Here is a 16,483-nt window from a genome sequence, read left to right as displayed (position 1 = left end):
GGGTCTTTTGGAGTAAATAGCTTCAGAAGGTATCTGCTCTCTAAGACAGGAAGGATCCTCTACAGCGGGCGCGTGCAGATTTGGTGGCGAGGGCGGCGGGCATGAGCACCACTTCCATGCTGGACTCCCAGCTCCAGGCAGCGAACTCCAACAGGCCCTCACTCCACTAAACATGACAGCAAATCCGTTTTCTAAAGGGGTTTTTTGTGTGGGGTGTGTTTTGGGATTTTTTTGTTTTTTTTTATTTCTTATTTTTTTTTTTGTTTTTTTTTTTTTTGTTTTGTTTTTTGTTTTTCACCCATTCAACAGAAAAAAAAATTAGACAGTGAGATTCACAGTCAGTGGCATCACCCATCACACTGTCTGTACCATCAAATCCTACTTTTAAAGCTCAGTATTACTGGTACAAAAACTTAAAATGACATTGGGATTCTCAAATGAAAAAAAGGGGAAAATTAAAAATGACCTGCCAACAACTAAGAGCACCTGAACACTGACCCAGACCTAAAATGCCTTTCTAATCCTCAGCAGCAGAGTAGCCAACAGCAGTAGGGGAAGTGGCTTGCTCTGTGTGGGCAAGGCATCAGGAAGGACGGCTCTTCCCAGGACACAAACATGGTCACTATGTTAGAAAAACCAAGATTTATCTCTCCGTCCAGCAGAAAATCCAAGTGGACAGATCAGCATTTTAGACAGATAACACAGAGAGCAAAAATGGCAACTCAACCGCAAGAGGGTGATCACTAACCTTTAATGCCGTGCTATGAGAAGGTTCTAACAGCAACCCCCACATGACAAAACCACCCATGTGTTCTTACGTTTGTGATGAAGCAGTAGAGAGGGTAAGATAAAGTCTCCTATGGAAAAGGTAAAAGACTGGATAAAATAATAATAACATAATTTCAGCCAAAATTAAAAAAAAAATCTTTGGGATGTATTAGGTTTTTTGTTGTTTTTTTAAAGATGTTATTTTGCATTAGGTCAGTCTGACTGATAAGCTGACAAAAAAATACTTCTTTATTAGTGAGTTCTACAATATTATAATACATAGAAAAAATACAAATGAATGCAGACCCATCTGGCAAAAATGAACTACAAAGAAGGTAAAGATGCCACAACTCAACCCACACAGGACGACACACTGGAGCTGACGCCGAAGACAGCACCAAGCATACAGTTTTAAACTCTGCTTTCAAAGTAAATGCTAACCACATAAGAAACGGGCTTGTCCTTATTGTTTGTTTCGATTCTGCCGTTCCTGTAAAAAGAAAGAAGAGAGAATTTTAACACACTAAGCAACCGTGATGTGCAGGTGAATCCCCACAGAGGTAGGGCCAAGGCTGCCCTGGGTCACAGATCTGGACCTGTGCTCCCTGATCGGCAGACTGGCCACAATCAGCACATGTGTCCCAAGCTGCAGAGGGATCAGGTGCAGAGACCAGAGCAGGAACCATCCACACAGCGGGAGGCACTGAGCTCCATCCCACCCCTCACGAGAAGGCCTCTGAAGAGTCCCATGGGTCCACCACCATTGTCAGCTCTTCCTCACATCACTGCCATGCTACATGGAAACACATATTAGAAATACAAAACAACATGCACACGGAGGAAGGAACGCATACAGGAGGCCAGCGTGCAGTCACGGGGGAACTGCTCTTCTGTATTTTCTCTCATTTAAACCTCCCAGAGACTCAGAGGACACCAAAGTCTGTCCAACTAGTTAAAAAGTGAGTTCCGCATCACTTGGCTAATGAAGAACGGGAGGATAAGCAGGAGTCCATCCAGTTCTGGTCCTTTCCACCAGCCCAAGTCCCCTGTGAAACCAAACAGAACACTGGGGCCTCCAGCAGCACTGACTGATGTGGGGAAAGGTTCTTCTAGCCAGGCTTACTTCTGCTTCCAGAAAAACGGCAATCTTCCAGAGAATGCCTGACACACATTTGAGACCTCCATCCAACTCTTTCCCACAGTTGTCTGCATGGCTTCTAATCAGCGAGTCTAGAAGCCACCTCAATCTTTCCTAACACGCGGACTCTAACCTCAGCTCTTGACATGAAAACTGCACCCTCCTACTCTGCTACAGATGGACTAAAGCACATCCAGGTTCCCCTTCCACATCTCTGTGCAGCTCCTATTCTGAGAGTGCAGAGTACCTGGGTGACAGAGTAGGGTGGACAGCCACTCTAAGAGTTAAAACCTCCTCCCTACCCTCAAGTGCACAACTGGAGAAAACAGACTCAGTATTTCCCATTAGCCAAGTCCTATGCTACTAGCACAGTATCCAGAGACGGAAGACTTTGCAGGACACCACCTGCTCTTTAAAAAAAGCAGCATCACTCATAAAACCTTTCAAAGAACTGACAGTAAGCAACAATAGGTGTTGGAGAGGATGTGGGGAAAAAGGCACACTCATACATTGCTGGTGGGGCTGCAAATTAGTGCAGCCACTCTGGAAAGCAGTGTGGAGATTCCTTAGAAAACTTGGAATGGAACCACCATTTGACCCGGCTATCCCACCCCTTGGCCTATCCCCAAAGGACTTAAAATCAGCATACTACAGAGATACAGCCACATCAATGTTCATAGCTGCTCAATTCACAATAGCCAGACTGTGGAACCAACCTAGATGCCCTTCAATGGATGAATGGATAAAGAAACTGTGGTATTTATATACAAAGGAATATTACTCAGCCATAAAAAATAATAAAATCATGGCATTTGCAGGCAAATGGATGAAACTGGAGAATATCATGCTAAGTGAGATAAGCCAATCTCAAAAAACTAAAGGAGGAATGATCTCACTGATAAGCAGATGATGACACATAATGGAGGGTGGGAGGGGGCGAGGAAGGAGGGACTGTATAGAGGGATAAGAGGGGTGGGAGGGAAGAAAAAAAGAGAATGAATCAAAAATATTACTCTAGGTAAATGTATGATTACAAAAACGGTATGCCTCTACTTTATGTACAGAGAAACAGATGTATCCCATTTGTTTAAAATAAAAATTAAAAAAAAAAAAAAAAAAAATGACAGCAAGCACAGCTCAGCCTTAGAGGAGTGCACTAACAAGCATGCATGCTTATTCTTAAGCTCTCTCCTCTGACTCTCCCTGCTGAGATGGTCTGGTGTGTGTGGAGATGACAGGGAGGCCAGGGTGCATCAAGGCATCCCCAAGTCTTCAGTGCAACACAAGCTGTGTGGAGCACAGAGACTTCACTGTTGTAAGCACCTAAAGGGGGAATGTTTGTAGATTTGAGGACTTGGTCTCATACAGCTGTATGAAAATGAGTGCTTTCCTAGGAAGTCAGTGAGCTTCCAAGTTGGACAGGGAGCTCTGTAAAAACGTTAACTTTACTGTACTTTCTAAACACTAGGTACCTTTTAAGTTATGATGACTGGAAATCAGTGAGGCTTGTCATGATAAACAAAAGGTGGAGATGTTCTCAAACACCTTGAGAGAACCAGGCCAGCAGCAGACACTACCCAAGAGGGAGGAGGGGCTCCCGACTCAGACTCGACCCCAAAACACCTAGGGCTGTGACTCCTGAATAAACTGATAACCCAGCCATTAGAAGGAAGGCCAGAGCACCTGGCAAGCACAGTTGGGCATACATCAGTTAGAGATCCACCACAGAGCACTCCATTTCTCTACACAGCATGAGCCTGGAAGGTACCTGAAATTCCTCCAGAACCAGAAACGAATCAGGGCTCTCACATGTCACTCTCAGTGACACAAGCTGATGTCAACAGGGAACCAGGAGTGCACAGCTTTTTGTTCTAGCTGACGTGGCTTGTGGGAGGGTCACAGTTCTTTCCTGTGGTGCCCATAAGGCAATCACCTCAGCTGGGCTGGCCTCTGGAGCACCCAAATGGTGGGGGCCACACGAATCCTGACCACAGGCAGATATCCACAGGCCCTGTGGTCGCTCACAAGGCTCAACCTGAGGCCTGACACAAAAACACAGTGTCCTAAGGATCAAGGTGTCATAATGCACGTTTTAGGACACTAGAATTTTAAAAACAGCAACCAGTTCAGGGGCGGAATTTTAATCTTAACCAACCTTTGGGACTCAATGCACTTTGGAAAAACCCAAGTCACTAGTACTTAAGAGGACAAACCAAGCAAGCACACACACACAGACACACATAGAACAGCCAACTCCAAGTTTAAAGCCAGACCTGTTGTAACCCTGCAAGTTCAGCAGTTCAACACAACTGTACCTTGTATCAGCAACATTCTGCTGACAGTGAATGACAGTGGTGCCATAGGACTAAAGCCACCTGCAACGCTGAAGCCCCCGTAGTCTGTCAGGTGTGTTCTACGATGCCCACAGAATCTCAAAATTGCTCAAACAACACCTTTCTCAGACTGTGACCCATTGTCAGGTGATGGCCTGGCTATATTTTATACCCAAAAAAGCTAAAATACAGAATTAACTGAAACAAATAACCTCCCCTTCATGCATTCCACTATTCTACCATGAAGGTGACCTAATGATGCCAGCACAGAGGACCCTGTGTGCACACTGTTCTGCTCCAGACATTTATACTTGCATTCATGTGAGCAATTCCTCCTCCAACACTGGACAGAAATGGCTAGAAAGCCAGCTGACCAACTGAAATTCCACCAAAGAAAGAAGGGAGCCTCAGATGAGCACTCTCAGGAAGAGAGCTCTGCAAACCACATCAGGTCCTTTCTTCTGGGGCCAGTTTCTGGGCACCTGGGCCCTCCCCAAGAGCAGGCACACTGGCTCCAGGGAGCTATAAGGTTCACAAGCCAGGAGCTTCTGTGGGCCCAACAGGCAATCAGGAGCACCTCAGATACCTAGCTTCGTGGATCTGAACATACCTTCTGAATACTGCATTTCCAAGTCTTTCCCTGCCCACCACCCTCTTTAACTATTTTGGTGGAGTAAGCTGAAGCTCCCAAAACTGTAGGATACTGAGTTTCTAAAAAAAAAATAAATAAATGACTAGACTGGACCAGAGCTTTCAACTGCTAAAGGCAAGAGTTCCAGAAACATGAGCCCTCAGACAGGGGGGAAACCAAAGTGCTAGCCAGTGTCTACAGCAGCCTTGCTGGCTTCTCCAGTGCCATGTGAACATTGCCTTCCACGTGTTCTCCACTGAGATCACCATTTAGAAAGAAAACAAAACAAAAAGAGTAACTTCCCTCAAATTCTTTGTTACCAAATGTGTACAAATGTTCCCTATCACCATGCTTCTTAAAAACTAAAGCAATCAAAAGTTACTTGGTGACATCCAAACATCATCACTGGATCCTCCCGGTGGCCACTGTAGGGAAAGCTTGACCATGCTGCTCTGGGACTGCCTGCCCTGCTCAAGGCCAGCTGGGCACTGTCTGTCACTGACCCATCTTGGTAGACTGCCCATCTGCTCTCAGTCTCGCTTGCTGCTCAGGCCACCTACCACAAGCACAGATACGAGACACCAACGGGCACAGCAGGTGCCTGAGACGTACTCACCTTGCGTACCACCTCCTCCTCCTCCTGCCGCTTCTCATAGTGAGAAAAGTCATCGAAGATGGAGGTGGTGTGCTTGTAGGAAGCGATAATTCTCAGCACTTGTTTGGCTTTTTCTAGGGGCACCTCCTGTGTGTCTCTGGAGTTTGTGACTGGTTTGTTGTCGTTGTTCTCTAGTCTGATGTGCCGGAGTTGGTTATTGGGCACGTCCTTGACAAAAATCCACTTCACATCAAATTTGCCCTTCCATTTGTCCTGAGACCAGACCCCAGCACTGGTGCCATAGTCCACAGGGGACTTCATCTCAGCCACCCCACAGAAATGCCCACTCCCATTGACACTGAAGAGCAGGTAGACAGGCCCCTGGCTGCTCACGGCACGGAAGGCGCTGTCCAGGCGCTTGTTGCCATGTTCCGTGCTGCACCAGATTGAGTACTTGATGGAGCGGTGGATGTCGTCTTCAGAATAGCTCTTTATGATGAACACCCGCCCACTTTTAAGGTTCCAATCAAACTCTTTAGGGTTGTAGCTGTGGGCAGCTTTCAGTTTCTCAAGGACAGGGTGAGAGTCTACACTGGGGGCAGAATTCGACTGGGTACTTCCAGGAGAGTTACTATCACTGCCAGCCCCTCCACTCTGCCCAAACGCAGCATTTCTGTTACGAGGGGCGACCCAGCGGGTTTGGGGTGGCTGCTGAGGACTCTGATACTGTGGTGGGGCCAATGGGGGAGGCTGAGCTGGGAGAGGCTGGGCCACCTGTAGGGGCTGTGGGGTAGCCTGGGGGGCTGGTGCCTGCTGGGGAGCTGGGGCCTTCGGCACAGGCCCCTTGTTATCCCAGGTGCCAATGTCCATGTTATGCTTTATAGGTGGAGGAGGCAGTGCACCCCCGACTACAGGCCCACTCTTGGTTTTCATTTTAGGCTGTGGTTTCGCAGGTTTGCTGGCAATGGCAGCCCACGAGGTTGGTTTTGAAACTGGCATATTTACATTTGTCCCACCATTGCCAGAAAGGACACCTGTCAGTGCCACACTGCTGACAACAGAGCCTACCGTCTTGACTGCAGAGGTGGTGACATCCCCAATCTTCAGGCCAACCATGCCCTGCTCCAGGCTGTTCATCCCAGGTGCCTTATTAAGAGTATCGCTGTGAAAACCTGTCTGCCCGTCAACAACCGTGCCGCCCAGGGAGCTCGGAGGGTAGGTGTAGCTGCTTCCGTATGCAGAGCTCTGGGTCTGCTGCCCCTGAGAACCACTTGCCCCCCATGCTGAGAACGCAGGGTTTTCGGGGAAGAAACTAAACCTGTGCTGATACATGCTATTCCCCAGGCCTCCTGGCTGCCCAAAAACAGCATCGTGCATGAAATGATGGTCTCCATTACTGAGCTGCCCATAGGTGGTGAGGTATGGAATTGGAGGGTCCCCTGCAGTGGACCACGGCGCCTCGTTGAGGGAGTAAGGAAATCCGATGGATGGTGGGTAGTAGCTGGACAGGTAGGGATCGCTCATCGAGGGGTAACTGTTACTCTGTGAAAACAAACAGGTGACTAGTTAGACTGCTGCCACATGTGAGGAGACTGAACCTGCTGACCACCTCTCACACACAGGTGAGCAGCCTGACACTGCACAAGTGACTCATTCCTAATGGAGCAATAAGGTCGTCAACTTGAGAACAAAGTCAGGATCCAGAGAAATTAGTGACAAACAACCCAAGTCACCATCTCAAACACCAAGCCTCACTCATTTATCTGAGCTCAAGTTCAGTGACTGAGCTGAGCCCTCTAGAGCTGGGTGGACAGCTTCCTCCTCCTACTTCTACCTTCAAGTCTAATTTAGAGGAACCCAGAGTGGGGAATTAACCCATTATGCAGCAATGATTCTGGCAACTACCAATGGTGCCACAGAAAGAGAACAGTTTTGACAGAGCACTGGAACATTTCTGGAGGCTCTAGCTCACTGAGCACTCGACACCCCCCCCACTGTCCCTCCTCTGAGCCTTCACACCCACTTCCCACACCTGACCTCAGGACTCCTCACCATGCTCAAGGGCTGCTTCAGAGCAGTACCAGAAGACACTTCCCTGTGGAGTGGTGCACCTGTGTAGAGGTGATGAGAGGGAAGTGCCCGGCGTGAGGCTAGAAAGCACCACTGGTCATCAGTATTTTAGAATCATCTCTTACAATGAAATAACAGTTGTTTCCCTATAATAAAAATCTTTTCAGATTCTACAAATGGGACAGTATCAATGTTCTATAAATGAGAAAAGCTCAAGCTCATTTTTCCTTGAGAGGACTTCAATGGTTCTGGCTCCTGTGCTGCAAACTCCCCTCCCATATTCCCACCCAGCCAGCCTCAGAATAGCCTGTACAGCAGGGCCAGGCAGGTGGAAAGCCTGGGTGGGGAACTGCTTCATGAGGGATGACCATGTTGCCTGCATGGACACAGGACAAAAGGGGCAGTTCTTCCAAACGGAGGTCAGTGCTCCTCTCCACCTTGAGCAGTTACAACCACTTCCACAGGCAGAAGGGCAGAGACAGAAGTCCCAGTGGACATGGAGCAGACCTACAGGACACAGACCACGAGAGCCACGCAGGGAATCCAGACATACCCAAGGTGCCTCAATTGAGATGACACGTGTAAGGATCTGAGGTAACACTCATCATACTATGCACAAGACAACCCTGCAAGTCCACCTGAAGTACTGCTGTCAAACAGACAAGCACATGTGCAGGTCAGAGCCACTCTTAACAGTCCACCACACTGCCCACCCTGCCCACCATAGAACAGGAAGCCCTCAGTTGCTCTCTGCTGGCACTGTCCAACTCACCTCACCACTGAGCCCCCAAACCCTGGAATTCTTGTTCCTTTAGGATCCGAACACAAAGGTCCCAGCTATTGTTCCCCTACAAAAACCATCACACCCCAGGAGAAGGGAAGGCCCACAGTTCAAGGAAGAATCACAAACATGCACAAAAAGCAAGAGTGAGGCAGTGAAGCAGCCAGGAGGGCCTTGCCTCTCCTCTCTCCCAAGCTGTTAGCTGCAGATCAAGGAATAAGCAAGAGCAACGTTGAAGCTCTCCTAAAAACTGTGAAACTCTTCAGACGACAGCCCTTTCTTCTGCTTCTTTTCTTTTCTTAAGAGGTGCTAGGGGTTGAACCCAGGGGCATTCTACCACTGAGTCACATCCCCAATCTTTCCATTTTTTAACCTGAAACAGGATTTAAGCTGCCCAGACTAGCCTCAAACTTGTGATCTTGCTTCAGCTCCCAAGTTGCTGGGATTACATGTACGCACTGCCACGCCAAGTTCTATAGCTCTTTCTTAAACATTTAATGCATACAACAAAGGAAAAAGAGACTCCTAATTTCTAGTTCCTAGGTAAGAAGATGTAGTTTACTAAAGCTCCCTGAACAGTGCTGTAGGCCTACTGGTGGCTGTCACAACTCTGAACCATGCCTTCCCTCCACCTCTAGATCAGCTCTGCCAATGGGCCATCTTCCAACACTTCCCACTGGCACAGGGACCTGAGGTGCTATGGGCCCAATTTCAATTTTTATCTCAATCCTATTGACAGCCCATTTTCTATTACCTCTGCCATGTCTCCTTCCAATCTCTGAAAATAAAGCAGCTGGTTATTCTGCAAAGCTATCTGAAACAGGCCAAGTACAAAAAAAAAAAAAAAACAAAAAACACCTGCAGGTGATGCTCCTGCATTCTGTGTGCTAAATGCTGCAGTCCATGCCGCAGACCTCCCCTGGGAAGGGAGTGTTCCCAGTCACTGTCTGAGGGGCACAGGCTGACGGTTTTGGTCTCAACCTCAGCCACAAATGTGCCCTCGGGCTGTGTCTGGGCTGTTGGTAAAGCACCCAGAGTCTGTCTGAGCCCTCGGCCTCCCTCTATCCTGTACACAGCCAGGCACAGATCAGTATTCAAGTTGGCAAGTGCTGGAGGTTAAGACTGGCTGTGACCCAGACCCTCCTCAGCCTGGTGGCTTCACAGGACAGGCTAAGTTAGGAATATGCAAGTTTCTTCTGCAGGAACTCAGCTGAATAAACTGATATTGTGAAAGGAAACTCAAAGCTTGCTCTTCATACATGAGCACCTCTGAGCAAGCATACTTGGGCCTCCAGAGCCCTCCTCAGGAGACAGTGGGTACTGCGAAATCCAAGACTTCTAACCACAGCCCTGGGTGTGACAGGACTGCACAAAGAGACTAGCACACCTTCCAGGCATATCAGAGTCACTGACAGGAAAACCTAGCTCTTCACTCTTAAGGGTTCTCCTCCTGATGAACCAAAAAATGATAAACACTTCAAAGTAACGAATTTTAAATAATCAGTGACCATTATCCCTAGATCATTAGAAACACCAAAGACTAAAACAGAGAAACCATAAACCTATTCTAGAATGAAGAACAATTTTTCCTGCTTCCTCAAGTTTAATTAAACAACAAAACAAAATGAAAAAATGCCCATTCCAAGTGCCCAAGGCCACTTAATGATTATTCCCACTATTAATTTTCCTGAGAAGTAAATTCTAAGACAGTTGAACACTTTAATTTCACAAACAGAAAGTGACTTGGCATCACAGGAACTAACAAACTGGAGAGAGAATCAAAAAGGTCCCTCCTAAGGCCAAGATGAGCATGCTGAGAAGCAGGTACTTCATGTACTTAATCAAATCATTTTGATTATTTGAGGGCAATGCTGAAAACCAACCCAGTGACAGGGTTCTAGAACTGCTGACCAGGGCCAGCAGGGTAGCCTCACTGCTTCAACAGTCTTGGACAAGTCCTGAGGATGGAGAAGATGTTACAGGAAAAACCCCAACCCTGAGCACTTTACTCTTGTCACTCTTCCTATCTGTCTTTGAGGCTGGTGCTGCTGAGGCTCAATTTCAGCCCCTCAGATGGTTGGTTGACATGCAGAGACAGCAGCTTCCAACACAGAATTTCTACATCGGTTTCAGCAACTTGTCAATAAGCAGTACATGAAGACCCACCCCCTCTTTTCAGCTGCACCGCTAGGAAGCAGTCAGATGGCAAATCCCTACCTACCACCACCACTGTGGGCACCACCACTGGACCTTCCAAGGAAGACCGTACTGTTCAGATGCAGTCACAGAAACCTATGCCTGACACAGGCTTGGGTGACCAAGCACATTTCTACTGACCCATCAGGTCATCCCAGTCCCACCAGAATCACCTGGACTTAGCAGTAAGACAAAAGTCAAATTTCTGCTAGCTTTGCGCACACCATGGACACCACGAAAAGCCCAGCATTATTCGACTTGGCTTTGTACAACCAGGTGAAAAAACTAAACAAACCGTGGGTGAGCGTGATTCTCAAGAAAACTCCAAGCCAAAAGTTTCTCCAAGGTCAAATACAAAACTATGAACTTTAACATAACCATGCAGGATAACACCTGAGCGACAGCATATTCAGGGACTCTGAGTGACACCACGTTGAAAATTCCAGGATTTCAAGAAAGTGCTCACAACAAAATTCAACCTTTACAGAAAAAGACTTGATTAAAAGCACAGGCTTCCTAAAGGAGTTCAGGAAAGACAAACTACCAATTATCAGTCTTGGAACTCAACAGGAAAATTCATGAAACTTTTTTATAAAATGAGTGTGCAATGAAAAAACAAAAACATCTCAGTGTCCTTACTCTCTGTTCCTGGCAGGTGTGACAAGGTAACTGATTGTGTTGACAACCAAGCACTTGAAATGCAGGTGCAGATGCCACCTTTTCTGTGCCCAGGTGCCCTTGCTCATTTGTCAGTGCCAGTCACAGGTCACAGCACACATGCTCCATCAGTTCACTGGCTGGTACAGAAGGCCTGGAGGATAGCGGTATCTACACAAGTGGAACATCACTCAGGCAGTGTCTTACACTTGAAGAGACCTGCTCTGGATCCTCTTAGTCCTTCCTTATCTTTCAAAAACAACAGGAAAAGCAAACTAGGAAGCCTGAGCATGTCTGCTTCAACAAGAAAACCAGGACAACCTGAAGCCCTTCACTGAGCACTTCTGCTCCCCTCATTTCCAAAAAGGTCATGGACACACATCATAGACCAGAAGAGGGGCATGAAGCTGCCAAGGTGGAGCCACAGGGCAACACAGCAAGGAGAGCAAGGCCTCCTGAGGCAACAGCCCCACTGCAGCCCACAGAGCCACACTGACTATTCAACCACATGTTCTGCAAACTTTCCAAATCACTCCAGCACCACAGTTCCACAAAATAAAGCAGCACCATGGCCTCATCACACAAACCACATGATGGCTGCAAAGCAAGGTTGAGGGCAGGTCCACGACCTTCAGTGATGTCATGGCTCTGCCAACAGGCCTGTGCAAGTCAAGCCAGAGCCATGCACTCCAAACAGAGGCAGCACCACACATCGGGAACTCCTCGGACAAAGCTGCCATACACACAATGCACGCACAAGTCCATGAGGCACCAAGCACACCAACAGGGATTCTGAGCTCACTGATTCAGCCACAAAAAAGACCTCTCTTCTGGCTAGATGGTCACCACATCACAGCTCTCATGTGAGAAAGCAAGAGAGAACTCTTCTATCTTGGCAACCTGCACCAAAAGAGTTCAAGTCTAGAGGCAAAAACAATTCCCAAATGACTCATGATCTAAACAATAAAATAAAATGCAAGGGGAGGAGGCAGAATGTCAGTCCCACGTGAAGAAACAAGCAACAAAAGGGCTGGGGTCGTGGCTCAGTGGCAAAGCACTTGCCTAGTACCTGTGAGGCACTGGATTCAATCCTTAGCACCACATAAAATAAAATAAAATAATAAAATCATGCTGTTCATCTACAACTACAAAAACAAAACAAAACAAAACAAAAATAAGCTATACAAAGACAAAAGCATAGGCATCTGCTGAATATCTGTAGACACTCACAAGCAAGCCCTGGCTCTACACCACAGACCTCCACCTCGGAGACCATGGCTTGACTGATCCTCAGCTGTTTCACCTCTAAAGTAACAATGAGTACTGAAGAGCTCTCCCATACTGTGTGCTTCCTGCTTTGTATTAGAAGTTGTGTATTTCTAGAAAATCTGCTATTGATCCACCAAGAGCTTGCTAAAAAGGACACATCTTAACAGAACACATGGGACCATTTAAAGCCATCCACTGGTAACCTCAACCTACTCAACAGTCCATATCCGTGGTTAAAGAGAGCAAACAGCTATGACCAGCCAGTGGAAAATAATCCACTCAATATTTAGAGAAATCTTCCTGAACAACTGAAAAGCTTCTATTTTATAAAAATACATTTCAGGTTGGGCATAGTTATTCACACCTATAATCCCAGAAATACAAGAGGCTGAGGAAGGAGGATCACCAAGTTCAAGGCCAGACCTGATGAGAACCTATCTCAAAATAAAATAGGGCTGAGGATAAAACTCAGTGGTAGAGTCAGACACGGTGGCGCACACCTGTAATTCTAGCAGCTTGGGAGGTTGAGATAGGAGGATCACGAGTTCAAAGCCAGCCTCAGCAAAGGCGAGACACTAAGTAACTAGGTGAGACCCTGTCTCTAAATGAAACACAAAATAGTGCTGGGAATGTGGTTCAGTGGCCGAGTACCCACTAGTTCAAACCCTAGTACCACTCCAAAAACAAAACAAAACAAAAACAAAAAAGCTCAGTGGTAGAGCACTTGCCTGGCATACACAGTCTCTAGGTTTCACACTCAGTACTGCAAACACACATAAAAGTGTGTACGTGTGCATACAGACACATGCCTTAAGTATAATAAAGCAACTGCTCTCCCTTTATTTTGGTTAAAATTTAGTACATAATATTACTATAGCATAAGAATAGTATAAGATATTTTTAAAAATAGATCTTCTGCCCCAAAGTCCATGAATGATGCCAGGTCAGTTCTGCAACACCCTGTCCTGCCAGATGAGGGACAGAGTATCAGGGGCTATCAAGAGACTTGGTGGCTCAAGGCTCCCTCTACAATTTCTCAGGCTCCTAAGCTGCAGACTTACTAAGTGCAATAGGAAGGAGGAAGACGGAGAAAAGTTCTAGGACACTTTAGAAAAGGGAAGATAAGAACAACAATAGCAGGCTAGTTTCATTCTGCCACAGGTAGAGGCAAAGCCGATTTCATTCTGAAGTAAACATGCACTGTACATCTTAAAAGTAGCAGGTATTATGGCTAACCCTGAATTTCAAGTTGCCCAGTGGTTTTTAACCAGGACAATTCTGTCCCCAGGAGACATCCAAGTTGTCACAACTCGGGTGGGAGTGCTAATGGAATCCAGTGGGTGAAAGCCAGGGAGGCTGCTGAATATCCTACAATGTACCCAAGTCTTCAAAGCAATGTTCTGGCTCAAAATATCCAGTGCCATGGCTGAGAAATCCTGAACTACAAGGCAAATGTGACTTGCTGGGCCTGCATCAGGTACTCTCTTGGCACTTTACAGGCAACCTCAACTGTCACCCTCCGAACAAGTCTGTGAGGAGTTCTATCACCTGTTTCACAGAAAAGGAAATTAAGGCACAGGGAAGGCAAGTCAAGTGACACAGGCAGTTGAGATTCAAGCCCAAGGACAGGAGTCCACCATCCAGTGCTTAGCTACTCTCCTAGACCACAATTCAATCCTCCAGAAATAAAAACAACGTGCCAAGAAGCTTCAGGAAACTACACACAACTGCACTCCACAAAAGGCACTACACCTCACCTGCCCACAAGGATTCTACAAGCACCTAAGCCCAAGCTACTTCCTCCAGAGGAAAGCTACCTGTATCACACATGCGCCCTGGGTGGAACTGGAGAAAGATTTCAAAGGAAGTCTTCAAGACTTCTACTAATACTGATCACTTCTAATACTTTCTAGTTTAAAATAATACAGTCAGAAATATGAGAAAGGTATGCTACAAATAAAAGTACATGGTAACAAAATAAACTCACCGGATTGGACTGTCCAGAAAGGTAGGGCTCAAAGTCATTGTCATGAACTGTATCCTTCTGATGCAAGGAACCATTTTGTACTAGAACAAGAAGTTGCAAACATTATCAAGTTTTAAGATTACTTTAGAGCATGGAAATCAAAATACGGTCTATTTTCATCAATTTCTATGAGAAATTGATTTTACTTAAAATAAGCACAATCAATATAAATCTGTTTCCATCTAAATAAAATGGTGATGCAGACTTTCAACAATTTAGGTTACATTTTTGAAAATGATATAATCTGATAGATGATGACAAGATGTAGGTGAAAATAAAACAAAGTTCACAACCAGGTTTTGTTGAAACTGACCAAGTCTAAGAAGATTTAAGAGGTGCAAACAGAGGATATAACCTCCATACGTCCAGCTTGTGGACGATCAGCTCGGAAGGGGCTGTAACAGAAGCTCACCATTACCTGGCTCTCCCCTTACTTTCCATTGTTACAATGCTCAGCCAGAAAAGGAAAGGTGAACAAAGCATTGGGCCTTTTCCAATCTTAAAACACGATGAGCCCTATTTGGTTGCACCGGAGTAACACATGCTGGTTAAAGTAGTCTTGCAAGTAAGCATCAAGGGTCGCCTATAGGTTCTTACAGGAGTGCACACTGGGGCTTTATTCCAAGCAAGGAGATGAGAGCAGACTTAGGCCACAAGGGAGCAGATGGTCTACAGGTGAAGGTCCTAGCTGCCTCTCCAGGAGAGTCAGCTAAGGGCGGCAGAGGACTGGTTACTCAGTCCCTGGCCCCTGTGCTTGCCCTTTGAGCAGTGCCTTATCTCCTTCCCTTTCCCCCATCAAATCAACAATCTTCCAATGAGAGGGAAGGGCTGCACTATTCTGAGCACCCATTTATTTACTTCTCCTTGACAAGCCTGTCTTTGACCAGTCAAATCTCCAGGAAACGGAAAGTTTCATCTCCCATAAGCTGCCAAGAGGAAAGTAAGTTTCCGGTTCCAGACGTGGCTCGTGGACCTTCTCTTGCCCAGGCAGGGCAGCCCGTCCTCCTCCAATGCCCGCATGGCCATCCTGGAATTCTCCTCACCTTTATTATCTTGTCCTTTTGTTCTCTGCATCGCCGCAGGCCGGGAGGTGCGAAAAGACACAGCCCAGCCCGGAAAAGGAAAGACAAAGTTACTCTCCAGGGAACGCTCCCGGGCAGGGGCCAGGCGGCCAGACCCGGCCCGGCCTTCTGTGGCCCCGCTACCCGGACCTCCGACCCCGGGAGCCCATGTCGGGCCCTACGATCCCTGCTTCGCAAGCCGTGTCAGGCCTCTAGGTCCTCCGCCGGCCCGCATCCCCAACGCCGCCCTCGGGTCCTCGGCTTGGACCCTGCATCCCGGACCCTGGCCTGTCCAAGACCTCAGCCCGGACCACGCGTCCCCGACGCCGGTCTGGCCTCCAGGTGCTCCGCCCAGACACGCACTCCTAACCCCGGCCTGGCCTCCAGGTGCGCCGCCCCACCCCCGCGCCCCGACCCCGGCCTCCAGGTTCTCGGCCCATCCTCGATCCCGGCCCGGCCTCCAGACCCCCAGCCCCGACACCCAGCCTGGCCTCCGCGACCCCAGACCCTGGCCCGGCCCGCGGCTCGCGACCCCAGCCCTGAGACCCAGGCCCGCCTCCGGGTCCCCGCCCCGTGCCCGCCCGGCTACCTGGGGGTCCACGCTGGTGGCCGACATGCTTCATGAACAGCGCGGCGCGGGGCGGGCGCCGCGGGCTTGGGCCTCCCGCGAGGCCGGGCCTGTCGGCCCGCGCGCGCGGCCCCGGGCCCCGCCGCCAACTCCGCGGGCGCGGCCGAGCGCGGCGGCGGCACTAGGCGCGCGGGCCGGGAGCGGCGGGCGGGCGGCGGGCCGGAGCGGACGAGCTGAGGGGACGCCGACTCCAATGGCGGCGGCGGCGGGGACGAGGCTGCGCGACGTCAGCGCGCGGGGCAAGCCGGGAGCGCCGTCGGGCCGCCGCCATGGCGCATGCGCACGGCCTTGCCAGCACCCGATTTCGCGCTGGGGTCTCAGTTTCGCGCG

The 16,483-nt window shown here is 48.3% G+C and overlaps 1 protein-coding gene across 2 annotated transcripts; it reads right to left on the bottom strand.

The window, feature by feature from the left end:
• Positions 1 to 217: 217 nt before the first annotated feature.
• On the bottom strand, positions 218 to 16,369 carry Ythdf1 (YTH N6-methyladenosine RNA binding protein F1). 2 transcript variants are annotated; one of them, XM_047541576.1, is made up of 5 exons: positions 16,115 to 16,369; positions 15,508 to 15,532; positions 14,426 to 14,505; positions 5,487 to 7,007; positions 218 to 1,258 (listed from the first exon to the last, which is right to left on the bottom strand). In XM_047541576.1, exons 1-5 carry the CDS (start codon positions 16,139 to 16,141, stop codon positions 1,232 to 1,234), a joined length of 1,680 nt encoding a protein of 559 aa, XP_047397532.1. In that variant the 5' UTR covers positions 16,142 to 16,369; the 3' UTR covers positions 218 to 1,231. The 2 variants fall into 2 exon arrangements, with proteins under 2 accessions (XP_047397532.1, XP_047397533.1); XM_047541577.1 differs by lacking the exons at positions 15,508 to 15,532; positions 16,115 to 16,369 and adding an exon at positions 7,518 to 7,576.
• Positions 16,370 to 16,483: the final 114 nt, after the last annotated feature.

Source organism: Sciurus carolinensis, chromosome 2, assembly GCF_902686445.1.
Source record: "Sciurus carolinensis chromosome 2, mSciCar1.2, whole genome shotgun sequence".
Taxonomy (NCBI): Eukaryota; Metazoa; Chordata; class Mammalia; order Rodentia; family Sciuridae; genus Sciurus; species Sciurus carolinensis.
The sequence above is the reverse complement of the archived record's forward strand: the minus strand, read 5'-3'. Positions and strand labels throughout refer to the sequence as shown.

Bases quoted from the DNA above. Each gene is read 5' to 3' on its own strand.
- Ythdf1 (XM_047541576.1), bottom strand. From the start codon at position 16,141: ATGTCGGCCACCAGCGTGGACCCCCAG. The intron at 14,506-15,507 runs GTGAGGAGAATT...TTCTTGTTCTAG, and splicing joins AAAAGGACAAGATAATAAAG to TACAAAATGGTTCCTTGCAT. The intron at 7,008-14,425 runs GTGAGTTTATTT...TTGTTTTCACAG, and splicing joins TTTCTGGACAGTCCAATCCG to AGTAACAGTTACCCCTCGAT.